The 13,293-nt window shown below is 44.2% G+C and overlaps 1 protein-coding gene across 1 annotated transcript in view; it reads left to right on the top strand.

Annotated features, from left to right (window-relative positions):
• The window catches only part of LOC141583960 (uncharacterized), a 43,059-nt gene that overhangs the window by 14,557 nt on the left and 15,209 nt on the right, over positions 1-13,293 (top strand). Inside the window, 2 exon segments of the mRNA XM_074395747.1 lie at positions 1,298-1,424; positions 2,171-2,266. Of these exon segments, the coding sequence (XP_074251848.1) occupies positions 1,298-1,424; positions 2,171-2,266 (223 nt within the window).

The following is a 13,293-nucleotide window of genomic DNA, read 5'->3' on the forward strand; positions in this document are numbered from 1 at the left end:
GCAATGGCTGCCCACCTCTGTAATGGTGGACTCTCTCTGTAATGGCGGGCTGCCTCGGCAACGGCAGGCTGCCTCAGCAATGGCAAACTACCTCCATAGTGGTGGAGTGCCTCGGTAATGGCAGATGCCCCTACCTCACAGAGCTGGACAGTCTCAGATTCAGCTGTGCTTGCTGTGAAACTCTCAATCCAGAGCGTTTCAGATTGCTGTTTTTTTGTAGAGGTGGGACCAGCCAAGCTTGATCACCTGGCTCCCTGCCTCAGAGCCTGTTTTTTTTTTGTTTTTTTTTTTTGTCTCCCAGGTGTTCCAGTAGCCTGTTGAAAAGGCGCTGGGATGTGTGTGATTTCCCATGCAGCAACCCACTGCGCTGGCTGAAACAGCTGCCGCTGAGATTCGTGGCACTTTTTTGCCTGGGAATCTCCTGGCCTGGCTCCCTGTTTCAGTCCTATTTTCTATCAGTTGAATGGGTGACTCTTGTCTTCCCTGAGCTCCAGTCAGCAGTTAAAATGGTGCCCAGACCCGTGTATTTTTTATGGAGAACTGCTGCGCCGGGGCACCGGCCGAAACAGCCACTCCGGCTGAAACAGCTGCGCTGGCTGCAACAGCCAAAACCACCTCGCTGGTGACCTGGGGGGGTTCCTCTGCCTGGAATCTCCTGGTCTTTGGGCAATAAAAATCCATCTGGAGCCGGGCACGGTGGCTCAAGCCTGTAATCCCAGCACTTTGGGAGGCCGAGGTGGGTGGATCACGAGGTCAAGAGATCAAGACCATCCTGGTCAACATGGTGAAACCCCGTCTCTACTAAAAATACAAAAAATTAGCTGGCCATGGTGGCACGTGCCTGTAATCCCAGCTACTCAGGAGGCTGAGGCAGGAGAATTGCCTGAACCCAGGAGGCGGAGGTTGCGGTGAGCCCAGATCACGCCATTGCACTCCAGGCTGGGTAACAAGAGCAAAAACTCTGTCTCAAAAAAAAAAAAAAAAAAAAAAATTTAAAAATCCGTCTGGAAATGCGGTGCCCACTCACCCTCTGCGCTTTTGCTGGGAGCTGCAATCCTGAGCTGCTCCTAATCGGCCATCTTGCTGCTGTTGAGCCCATTTTCTTTATTGCAGCGACAGAAATTGTTGTTTGCCCTCTTTTTCCGCAGTTGCAGAATAGAATGCTTAGAGAACATTACTGTGTTCAAAGTTGTTTTGTCAGAGAATCCCAGTCAATCACGTCAGAACTAGTTATCTTAACTCATTTTACCTGTGATCAAATTAAGAACTCTGTAACTTGATACATATGTATTTTCAGAAACTCTTAACATTCAGGGATGTGACCGTAGAATTCACTCCAGAAGAGTGGACATGTCTGGACCCTGCCCAGCAGAATTTATATAGAGATGTGATGTTGGAGAACTACAGAAACCTGGTCTCCCTGGGTGAGTATAACTTTAATACATAATTCCTAATTCTCTCAGCTTTATTTTATTCCTTTGTAGAATGTCTCTTGGGAACTTTTTTGTTATGTCTTTACGTAAGTCTTCTGTGTTCTTGAGCTAATTTGTGTCCTTCACAAATTAGGTTAGTGGTAATTCTAGAAATTCAGTGACATGCAATATCATTTCCCACATCTTAAAATACAATTTGTATTGTATTTTAAGTTTTTTTTTTAATTCAGTAGTACTGGGTAGTGGAACTTAGAACCCACAGATTTAAAACACTTAAATATTCTAAAGTTTCTGTCAGGAACAATTTTTGGATTAATTTTCTAGAATCTTCCATAATTTCTCTATTCTGCTTAGCATAGTATGAGGTTGGTAATTGGAGAATCCCGTCAATAGTCTTTTTTTTTTTTTTTTTTTTTTTTTTGAGACGGAGTTTCGCTCGTTACCCAGGCTGGAGTGCAATGGCGCGATCTCGGCTCACCGCAACCTCCGCCTCCTGGGTTCAGGCAATTCTCCTGCCTCAGCCTCCTGAGTAGCTGGGATTACAGGCACGCGCCACCATGCCCAGCTGATTTTTTGTATTTTTAGTCGAGACGGGGTTTCACCATATTGACCAGGATGGTCTCGATCTCTTGACCTTGTGATCCGCCCGCCTCGGCCTCCCAAAGTGCTGGGATTACAGGCTTGAGCCACCGTGCCCGGCCCTTTTTTTTTTTTTTTTTTTTTTTTTAATAAAACAGGTGTTGCTATCTCTAACCCAGACCTGGTCACCTGTCTGGAGCAAAGAAAGGAGCCCTGCAATGTGAAGATACATAAGACAGTAGCCAGACCACCAGGTATGTGAGAGTGAATGAAGGAGAGGACACAGGCAAGGGGACCAAAGGTCAAGAAGGAACCCAGGCCTTAAAAAGTAGGCCGGGCGCGGTGGCTCAAGCCTGTAATCCCAGCACTTTGGGAGGCCGAGGCGGGTGGATCACGAGGTCGAGAGATCGTGACCATCCTGGTCAACGTGGTGAAACCCCGTCTCTACTAAAAATACAAAAAAATTAGCTGGGCATGGTGGCGCGTGCCTGTAGTCCCAGCTACTCAGGAGGCTGAGGCAGGAGAATTGCTTGAACCCAGGAGGCGGAGGTTGCGGTGAGCCGAGATCGTGCCATTGCACTCCAGCCTGGGTAACAAGAGCGACACTCTGTCTCCAAAAAATAAAAAACTAAAAAAAAAAAAAAAAAAAAAAGTAGTTTGGGGTCAGGTATGGTGGCTCACGCCTGGAATCCCAGAACTTTGGGAAGCTGAGGTGGGCAGATCACAAGGTCAAAAATCAAAACTATCCTGGCCAACACGGTGAAACCCCATCTCCACTGAAAATACAAAAATTAGCTGGGTGTGGTGGCATGCGCCTGTAGTTCCAGCTACTTGGGAGGCTGAGGCAGGAGAATCACTTGAACCTGGGAGGTACAGGTTGCAGTGAGCTGAGATCTTGCCACTGTACTCCAGCCTTGCAACAGAGGGAGACTCTGCCTCAAAAAAAAAAAAAAAAAAAAAAACCAGGCCGGGCGCGGTGGCTCACGCCTGTAATCCCAGCACTTTGGGAGGCCAAGGCAGGTGGATCACGAGGTCAAGAGATCGAGACCATCCTGGTCAACATGGTGAAACCCCGTCTCTACTAAAAATACAAAAAATTAGCTGGGCATGGTGGTGCGTGCCTGTAATCCCAGCTACTCAGGAAGCTGAGGCAGGAGAATTGCCCGAACCCAGGAGGCGGAGGTTGCGGTGAGCCGAGATTGCGCCATTGCACTCCAGCCTGGGCAACAAGAGCAAAACTCCGTCTCAAAAAAAAAAAGAGAAGTTCAAGACTAGCCTGGCCAATATGGTGAAACCCTGTCTCTACTAAAAATATGCAAAAATTAGCCAGGTATGGTAGTGGGCATTTGTAATCCCAGCTACTCTGAAATCTGAGGCAGGAGAATCTCTTGAACCCAAGAGGCAAAGGTTGCAGTGAATCTAGATTGTGCCACTGCACTCCACCCTTGGCAACAGAGCCCGACTCCATCTCAAAAAGAAAAAAAGAGAGAGAGAGAAGGAAAGGAAGAAAGGAAGGAAGGAAGGAAGAAGGGAGGGAGGGAAGGAAGGAACGGAGGGAGGAAGGGAGGGAGGGAGGAAGGAAGAAAGGGAGGAAGGAAGGGAGAGAGGGAGGGAGGAAGGAAGGAGGGATGGAGGGAGGGAGGGAGTGCAATGCCCCCCAGCTTTGTTCTTTCTCAAGATCGTCCAGGTTATTTAAAGTCATTTAAGATTACTTAAATTTTACAATTGTGTGTTCTATTATTGTGAAAAAAGCTAGTAAAATTTTGATAGGGATCACATTGAATTTGTAGATCACTTTGGATAATATTCTTTGACAATATTAGTTATCCTAATGGAATATGTTTCCATTTATTTGTGTCTACTTCAATTTCTGTCATTAATATCTTACTGGATTTAGTGTATAATACTATATATTTTTTACATCATCTGTTAAATGTATTTGGATTAACTTTCTTATTTTTATACTATTGCAAATGGAAACAGTTTCTTTTTTTGGAAAGTTTGTTTTTACTCTGTGGAAATGCAAGAAATATTTGTATGTGGTCCCAGGTGCAGTGACTCATTTCTGTGATCCCAGCACTTTAAGAGGCCAAGACAGTTATATCACTTGAGTACAGGAGTTTGAGATAAGCCTGGGCAATAGAGCCCTGTCTCAAAAAAAAAAATCCCAACAACCAATATAGATTGGGTAACATCTATATTTTGATTATGTATCCTGATACTTTAATGAATACATTTATTAGTTCAATCAATTTTTCTGGTTTTACTTTAGGGTTTTATATATATGCATGATTAGATTATTCACAAATGGTAATTTTTTTTTTTTTTCATTTCCAAGGTGGAGAGCTTTATTCTCCTTTTCATTGTCTAATTATTCTGATACAAATTTCCAGTAATATGTTAAGATAGAAGCTGTGGCCCTGGGGCCGGGCCTACAGATCTTGGCCTGGGCTGTGGTCCTTGAAGCACCCCTGTGTTTGCACATTTGGCAACTCTTATACTTTCTATAAACTATTTTTGGCAAGTAAAGATTTTTCGTGGAGTCCCCAGGCTGATGATATTACCTCTGGGGTTACAGAGAAGGGTTCTAGTTGGGTCACAAGGGTGCTACTGGGTCTGCTGTGGGGTCTGCCTTTGATGGTTCTGTTACCAGAGATTTGGACAGTCATGAATTCTTTTTGGTCCCTGGAAAGATTAAGTTTTCTTGAGGATATTAATCTACATGGCAGGCAGTAGGCTAGGATTTTGAAGTTCGTCTGCATATGATGGGCCAGATACCAGGTATATGAATGGGTTTGGCTTCTGTTGACTACCGGGGAACAGTTTTCACAGTTTTCTTTCTGGTTCCGTGATTGCGTACAACTGGCCATGTACTGTGGCTGTGAGGGCTAGAACTGAGTCACAGGGCTGCTTCAGGGACCACAGTTGAGGCCAAGATCTGCAGGCCTGCCTCCAGAGCCATGGCTGAGTGTATCTCCCTGCAGGTTTCTTGATGGGAGGGACCACTTGTGTACTGTAGCTGGGAGAGGAGTTTGTAAAAGGTTGCAGAACTGCTTCAGAATTCTTAGTAAGACCAAGCTGGGTGCACCATTTTCTTGTCTGTAGCCATGTCTATGGGCTCTTGAGTTGGCCATCTGACAGAGGGCCTTCTTATTCCAAATAACCCTTGTTGATCTCTGGCTCCACTGAGGTTTCACAATGCTAACCATAGGCAAGCACCTTTCTACTTCTGTTTTTTATATGCTTACTACTTAAAATAGTGTGTAAAAGTAGACTCATGTACTGTCATTTTGTTGGTGTCTTATTTCACTTAAGATAATGGCTTTAAGATTTATTCTTATTGTAGCATCTGACAAGATATTTTCATGCGAAGGTAAAGAATATTTCATTGCTGGCTGGGCGCGGTGGCTCACACCGGTAATCCCAGCACGTTGGGAGGCCGAGGCGGGTGGATTGCGAGGTCAAGAGATTGAGACCATCCTGGTCAACATAGTGAAATCCCGTCTCTACTAAACATACAAAAAAAGTAGTTGGGCATGGTGGCGCACGCCTGTAGTCCCGCCTACTCGGGAGGCTGAGGCAGGAGAATAGCTTGAACCCAGGAGGCGGAGATTGTGGTGAGCTGAGATCGCGCCATTGCACTCCAAACTGGGTAACAAGAGCGAAACTCCGTCTCAAAAAAAAAAAAAAATTTCATTGCATGTACAAGCCACATCAATGAATGAATGACTTTAAAAGAAGGATGTTTGAATTTTTTTACTTTTTCAGTTTTATGAATGATATGGTTTGGATCTATGTCCGCAATCAAATCTCATGTCAAATTACAATCCCTAATGTTGGAGGTGGGGCCTGGTGGGAAGTGATTGGATCATAGGGTTGGCATCTCATGAATAGTTTAGCAGCAGCCCCTTTGGTACTGTCTTTGCCATAGTGAGCAACTTCTCCTGAGATTTTATTTTATTTTATTTTATTTTTTTTTTTGAGATGGAGTTTCGCTCTTGTTACCCAGGCTGGAGTGCAATGGCGCGATCTCAGCTCACCGCAACCTCCGCCTCCTGGGTTCAGGCAATTCTCCTGCCTCAGCCTCCTGAGTAGCTGGGATTACAGGCACGCGCCACCATGCCCAGCTGATTTTTTGTCTTTTTAGTAGAGACGGGGTTTCACCATGTTGACCAGGATGGTCTCGATCTCTTGACCTCGTAATCCACCCGCCTCGGCCTCCCAAAGTGCTGGGATCACAGGCTTGAGCCACCGCGCCCAGCCGAGATCTTATTTTTTAAAAGCATGTGGCACCGTCCGGGCACAGTGGCTCAAGCCTGTAATCCTAGCACTTTGGGAGGCCGAGGCGGGTGGATCACGAGGTCAAGAGATCGAGACCATCCTGGTCAACATGGTGAAACCCCGTCTCTACTAAAAATACAAAAAATCAGCTGGGCATGGTGGCGCGTGCCTGTAATCCCAGCTACTCAGGAGGCTGAGGCAGGAGAATTGCCTGAACCCAGGAGGCGGAGGTTGCGGTGAGCCGAGATCGCGCCATTGCACTCCAGCCTGAGTAACAAGAGAGAAACTCCGTCTAAGAAAAAAAACAAAACATGTGGCACCTTCCCTGTCACTCTGTCTTGCTCCTGCTCCCACTGTGTGAGATGACTCACTCTCCGTTTGCTTTGTGCCATGATTGGAAGCTTTTTGAGGCCTCCCCAGAAGCAGAAGCCGCTATACTTCCTGTATAGCCTGCAAAACCATGAGCCAATTAAACCTCTTTTTAAAATAAATAATCCAGTCTCAAGTATTTATTTATAGCAATGCGAGAATAATAAAGTGAATACTGCTGCAGTAAACATGGTTGTGTGAATATTTCTTTCAGGTATACATACTTTGCGTACTTTGAATAGATGTTCAGAAGTAGAATTATTGGGTCATATAGATTCATTTTTTATTTTTGGAGGAACTTGCATACATTTTTCTTGTGGCTGCATCACTTTTTTTCCACCAACAGTGCATAAGGGTTTCAATTCATTTACATTCCTTCTTTGTTTTCCTTTTTTTGGAGAATGGGATCTCGCTATATTGCCCAGGCAGGTTTCAAATGCCTGGGCTCAAGCTGTCCTCTGCCTCTGTCTCCCTAAGAGCTGGGATTACAGGCATGAGCCACCACATCTGGCCATTTCCTTTACATTCTTGACAATATTTGTTATTTTTTGTTTATTTAATATTGGCCATCCTAATTAATGCACAATAATACCTCATTGTGGTTTTGCTTCCCATTTTTCTTTCTTTCTTTTTTTAAAGACAGGGTTTCACCATGTTGGCCAGGCTGGTCTTGCCTGATCTCAGGTGATCCCCCTGCCTCAGCCTCCCAAAGTGCTGAGATTACAGGCGTGAGCCACCATACCAGGCCTTGCTTCACATTTTTCTAAAGATTGGAAATTTTCTCAATAATTGGTTGCTTTGTCAAGATCCACTGTCAAATAAATATTGGCAAGCCTACATCCTGGGGCACAGATGGATGTTTCTGTCTGTGGGTTCCTGTGTATTTCATCTTTGGAGAAACATTTATACTTCAATATACTTGGGGAAGTATAAAACTTAAGTGCCTTACAATTTTCTTTCCTCCATTTAAGCACTGGTTTGAAGAATTTTGCTGTATTCTTCAACTACTGAGTTCTTTTTATACAAAACTAAGTGAATAACTTTGACTGAGAATCAGAGACCTAAGCCAGTTGACTGCAGGGTAAGGTCAATCTTGATCCTGCCAAAGCAGGTCATTAATAGCCCAATAATGTTTTGCAGGTGAACCTTTCCTTCAGGTGTCCCTGCCTGCTCAAATTAGATAGGGAAGGAGACTTTGTACAGCTAGTGCTCGACTTACGACCACGGTTGGGACCGCAGAACGGTCATAACACAATTTGGTCATAAGTTGAGTAGGCTATATGTACAGTTGAAATGGTGCACGCAAAGATGGTAGTGCTGCCAGAAGCTGGTCTGCACTGTCGTACGCCCAGCTGGGCAACGTTTGTGCTGCCAGAGGTGGAGCAGTCTTAGCTAGCGATTGTGGTCGTAAAGTCGAATGGTCGTAAGTTGCATAGGTCGTAAGTCAGTCAATACGTGTACTGAGAAGCTACAGACCCCTGGAAAGCTGGATATCTACAGGCAGATGCAGTGAGGGTTGGGATGGGAAGAGATTGTGATATCCTCTGAGAGACTGTAATTGTTATTGTCATGGGGCTGTTTCTAGATATTGTCAAATAAAAAGTGAGTTTATTCTAAGGAGTATTGCAATGGGGAAAGCATCAAGCATAAGACCTGCAAGCATCTCCAAAATGAGGCAGAAAAGGGCTATTTTTCATACAGAGGAGCAAACAAGATTAGAAGGAAGGTGAGAGGGAAAGGGCAGATTGGAGAATGGCAAAATTAGATTAAAGATTAGACAATGTTTCACCCTGAAGTCAGCCTGTATTTGGGAGAGTCATAAAAAGAAGTTGTATGCTGGATCAGACTGAAGGTGTAGCAGAGTCCAGGGCCTGGGGGAAGGAGAGAAATGTAAGCAAAGTTTGGTTAACAAGTATTCTGTTCTGAACACTAAAGACAACATTATTTGTTTATGAGGGAAAAATGAGAATGTAGATCCTGCGAATTTGTGATATCTAAAGAGGGAGCATCATCAAAGTCATAATGAAAAGGGTATTTCTTTGCAATAAGCTTTTCTTCCAGAACACAAAGGATTGTAGAGACAGTCATAGCTATTTACCAAGATTCACTACCCACCTCATCTTTTCTCCGACTTTCCTTTGTCCTATACATTTTTTTCCCTTTGGCTTTTACTGAGTTGTATTCAACATAATAACCTGGTAAACATATGTAAAGTGTTTCTGCTAAGTTCTGTGAGTACTTTTATGAAATTATTAAACTTCAGGGAAGGAGTTATGGAAACCCATTATTTATAGTCAGTTGCTCAGAAGTATAGATGGGCCCCTGGGGCTTGTGACTGGCATGTGCAGTGGAAGCGGTGTTGTTGGGCTGAGCCCTGAGCCGGTGGGGTCTATGCTGACCCTGGGTGTTGTCAGAATTGAGTTGTTGGACACCCAGTTGTGTTGGAGGATTCATTGGTGCTAAGCAAACTCCATATATTTGGTGTTGGAATAAAGAGATCAGGCTGGGTGTTGTGCCTCATGCCTCCTTTGGAAGGCCAAGGGGGCAGATGGCTTGAGCTCAGGAATTCAGCACCAGCCTCGGCAACATGGTGAAATGCCACCTCTACCAAAAATACAAAAAATTAGCTGGGCATGGTGAGACGCACTTGTATTCCCAGCTACTTGGAGGACTGAGTCTGGAGGATTGCTTGAACCCTAGGAGGTCAAGGCTGCTGTGACCTGAGATCATGCTGCCACTGTACTCCAGCCTGAGTGAGACCCTGTCTCAAAAAAAAAAAAAAAAAAGTCACAGCAGAGTTGGTTGCGGGGAGATGGTGGGTCTGCTGAAGAATGGAGAGTTTATTTTTCCTTTTTATTTTTGGAGACAGTCCGTCTGTCATCTGGGCTGGAGTGCAGTGGTGTGATTTCAGCTCACTGCAACCTCTGCCTCCTGAGTTCAAGCGATTCTCCTGTCTCTGCCTCCTGAGTAGCTGGGACTACAGGATTGTGTCACAACACCCCACTAATTTGTTGCATTTTTAGTAGAGACAGGATTTTACCATGTTGGCCACGCTGGTCTCAACTCCTGACCTCAGGTGATCTACCCAACTTGGCCTCCCAAAATGCTGGGATTGCAGGTGTGAGCTATGGTGCCCAGCTGAGAGTTTATTTTTTTTGCACACAAGTTGTCACATGGTTAGGTGTCCTGTGATTCTAGATCTCCTCCATAGGGGACTGAGGACTTAAAGGGAGGGCGTTCTGAGGACAGACTCTTCCTTCCGCCCTTCTGCTACAATGTGATTTCTGCACATTCACACACATGCATGCTAGGCAATGGTGTGGCCACACTAGTCTCATGACAAAGCTTCACTCAAGAATTGCGCTGAGAACGCCTCTGCTTCTGGAGTTCCACGAATAGGCTACATAAGTGTCCAGAAGACTCATGGGCTCTTTCTACCTGCCAGATCTTGAGTTTGCACCAGTAACCTGTTTTCTCCAGTAGAATCGGCTTCTGGATCACCTGACAAGCTCATCTCCCTGCATGCACACATTTATAAGTCCTGCCTGGGCCAATATCTAGAGTGCTAACCAATTTTTTTTTTTTTTTTTTTTTTTTTTTTGAGACAGAGTTTTGCTCTTGTTACCCAGGCTGGAGTACAATGGTGCGATCTTGGCTCACTGCAACCCCCGCCTCCTGGGTTCAGGCAATTTTCCTGCCTCAGCCTCCTGAGTAGCTGGGATTACAGGCACGCACCACCATACCCAGCTGATTTTTTTGTATTTTTAGTAGAGATGGGGTTTCACCACGTTGACCAGGATGGTCTCGATCTCTTGACCTCGTGATCTACCTGCCTCGGCCTCCTGAAGTGCTGGGATTATAGGCGTGAGCCACCGCGCCTGGCTCGCTAACCAATTCTTTTACCAACTGTGCACTGACCTTCACCCATGGGTTCTTGATAGCATCTTTTTTTATTCTGCATTTTCCCCCCACAGACCCTCTTTCTTGTGAACACAGTATGCCCAACATCACCCTGCAGGTGCCTAAATACAGGCCCTGCAGGAAATCAGATGTCCATGAGTTCAAGGCAAAGTTTTTGGGTGTGGTTATTGTAAATACAAATGCAAAATAGAATTAAGAGACTTAATCCTCAAATTGGAAGAGTGTTTATTCTCCTCCGTTTTCTTAAAACCTTTGATCTAGAAAACTTTTATATGTAAATTCTCTTGTATTTTTATATGTAAATACGAGGTCAGGCGATCAAGACCATCCTGGCCATCGTGGTGAAACCCCATCTCTACTAAAAATACAAAAAATTAGCCAGGTGTGATGGCATACACCTGTAGTCCCAGCTCCTCAAGAGGCTGAGGTAGGAGAATCGCTTGAATCTGGGAGGCAGAGGCTGCAGTGAGCCGAGATCACGCCACTGCACTCCAGCCTGGGCAACAGAGCAAGACTCTGTCTTTTTTTTTTTTTTTTTTGAGACGGAGTTTCGCTCTTGTTACCCAGGCTGGAGTGCAATGGCGCGATCTCGGCTCACCGCAACCTCCGCCTCCTAGGTTCAGGCAATTCTCCTGCCTCAGCCTCCTGAGTAGCTGGGATTACAGGCACGCACCACCACGCCCAGCTAGTTTTTTGTATTTTTAGTAGAGACGGGGTTTCACCATGTTGACCAGGATGGTCTTGATCTCTCGACCTCGTGATCCACCTGCCTTGGCCTCCCAAAGTGCTGGGATTACAGGCTTGAGCCACCGCGCCCGGCCTCAGCTTCTTGAGTAGGAGGAACTACAAGCACATGCCACCATGTTCAGCTAATTTTGTCAGTACTTTTTGGAAAGACACGGTTTTGCCATGTTGCTCAAGCTGGTCTTGCACTCTTGGCCTCAAGCACTTGACTTGGCCTTCCAATGTGCTAGGATTACAGGCATTAGCCATCAGGTCCAGTCACTTCTTTTTTAAAAACACTAAATAGCCTTCTGAGATCTTTATTTTATTTACGTATTTATTCTAGTGACAGAGTCATGCTATATTGACCAGACTGGTTTTGAAGTGGCCTCAATCAAAAGTTAATTTCTACATATAGAAAAATTAAACACTTTTACTTTCTTCAACACATTATTTATGTCACCCTTTATATCTTTTTATATTATATTCCTGTTAACAAATTATTGAAGCTGTGTATATTTTTAATACTTTTTTTTTGTAGCTTTTATACCAGAGTTAAGGGTGATTTATGCACCATAATTACAGTTTTATAGCCTTTCTTCTTAGTTTTCCTTTTTTTCTTTTTTCTTTTTTTTTTTTTGGAGATGGATTTTCACTCTTTTTGCTCAGGCTGGAGTGCAGTATGCAGTCTTGGCTCACTGCAACCTCTGCCTGCCAGGTTCAAGCAGTTCTCTTGCCTCAGCCTCCCAAGTAGCTGAGATTATAGACATGTGCCACTATGCCCAGCTAATTTTTTTGTACTTTTTCTTTTAGTAGAGACAGGCTTTCACCATGTTGGCCAGCCTGGTTGTGAACTCCTGACCTTAGGTAATCCACCTGCCTCAGCCTCTCGAAATGCTAGAATCGGGTGAGCCAGTGTGCTCAGCCTTCTTAGTTTTCAAAGGTTTTTTCTTTTTCTCTCTTCCTTTGCACTTTAAATATGTGTTCTTATTCCTATCTTGCTTACATAGTTTCTGCTGAGCAAACTGCCAATAACCTTACAGGAGTTCCCTTGTATGAGAATCTCTTTTCTCTTGCTTCTTTTAAGAATCTCTCTTTGTCTTTGAATTTTGGCAGTTTAATTATAAGGTGTCCTGAGCAATTTTTACCAAGTTCTTGCTATAGAGATTTTGAGCTTCATAAAGCTGAACGTCTATTTCCCTTCCAAGATTGGGAAAATTTAAGCCATTATACCTTTAAACAATTTAGTTTTTTTTTTTTCCCTCTGTCTCCTGAACCTCCTAAGACATGCGTATTTTTACAGATAATTATGAAGTATGGGGCTCAAATGCTTTAGTCACTCTTTCGTTTTTTTTTTTTTTTGAGACGGAGTTCTGCTCTTGTTACCCAGGCTGGAGTACAATGGCGCGATCCTGGCTCACCACAACCTCCGCCTCCTGGGTTCAGGCAGTTCTCCTGCCTCAGCCTCCTGAGTAGCTGGGATTACAGGCATGTGCCACCATGCCCAGCTAATTTTCTGTATTTTTAGTAGAGATGGCATTTCACCATGTTGACCAGGATGGTCTTGATCTCTCGACCTCGTGATCCACCCGCCTCGGCCTCCCAAAGTGCTGGGATTACAGGCTTGAGCCACCGCGCCCGGCCCCACTCTTTCATTTTTAAAAATTTTAATGAGCAACTGTCAAATTACTTAAAGTTTGCTTATTTTTGTTCTGTATAACTGAGTCTCCTGTTAAAACTTTCTATTAAATTTTTAGTTCTGTCATGTACTTCAGCTCCAGCATATCTATTTGGTACTTTTTAAATGGTTTCTCTTTCTTTATTATAACTGATTTTGTCCACGCATTTTTGCAAAAAAAAATTAGTAATCTGTGTACTTTTGCATTTTATTGAGATTTTTAAAGAAGGTTATTTTGAATTCTTAGCCATTTTTTAGATCTGTGCTTTATTGCTAGTGGTTTCTGGAGCATTTTTACTTTCCTTTGGT

The sequence above is a fragment of the Saimiri boliviensis genome, chromosome 3 (assembly GCF_048565385.1).
Source record: "Saimiri boliviensis isolate mSaiBol1 chromosome 3, mSaiBol1.pri, whole genome shotgun sequence".
Taxonomy (NCBI): domain Eukaryota; kingdom Metazoa; phylum Chordata; class Mammalia; order Primates; family Cebidae; genus Saimiri; species Saimiri boliviensis.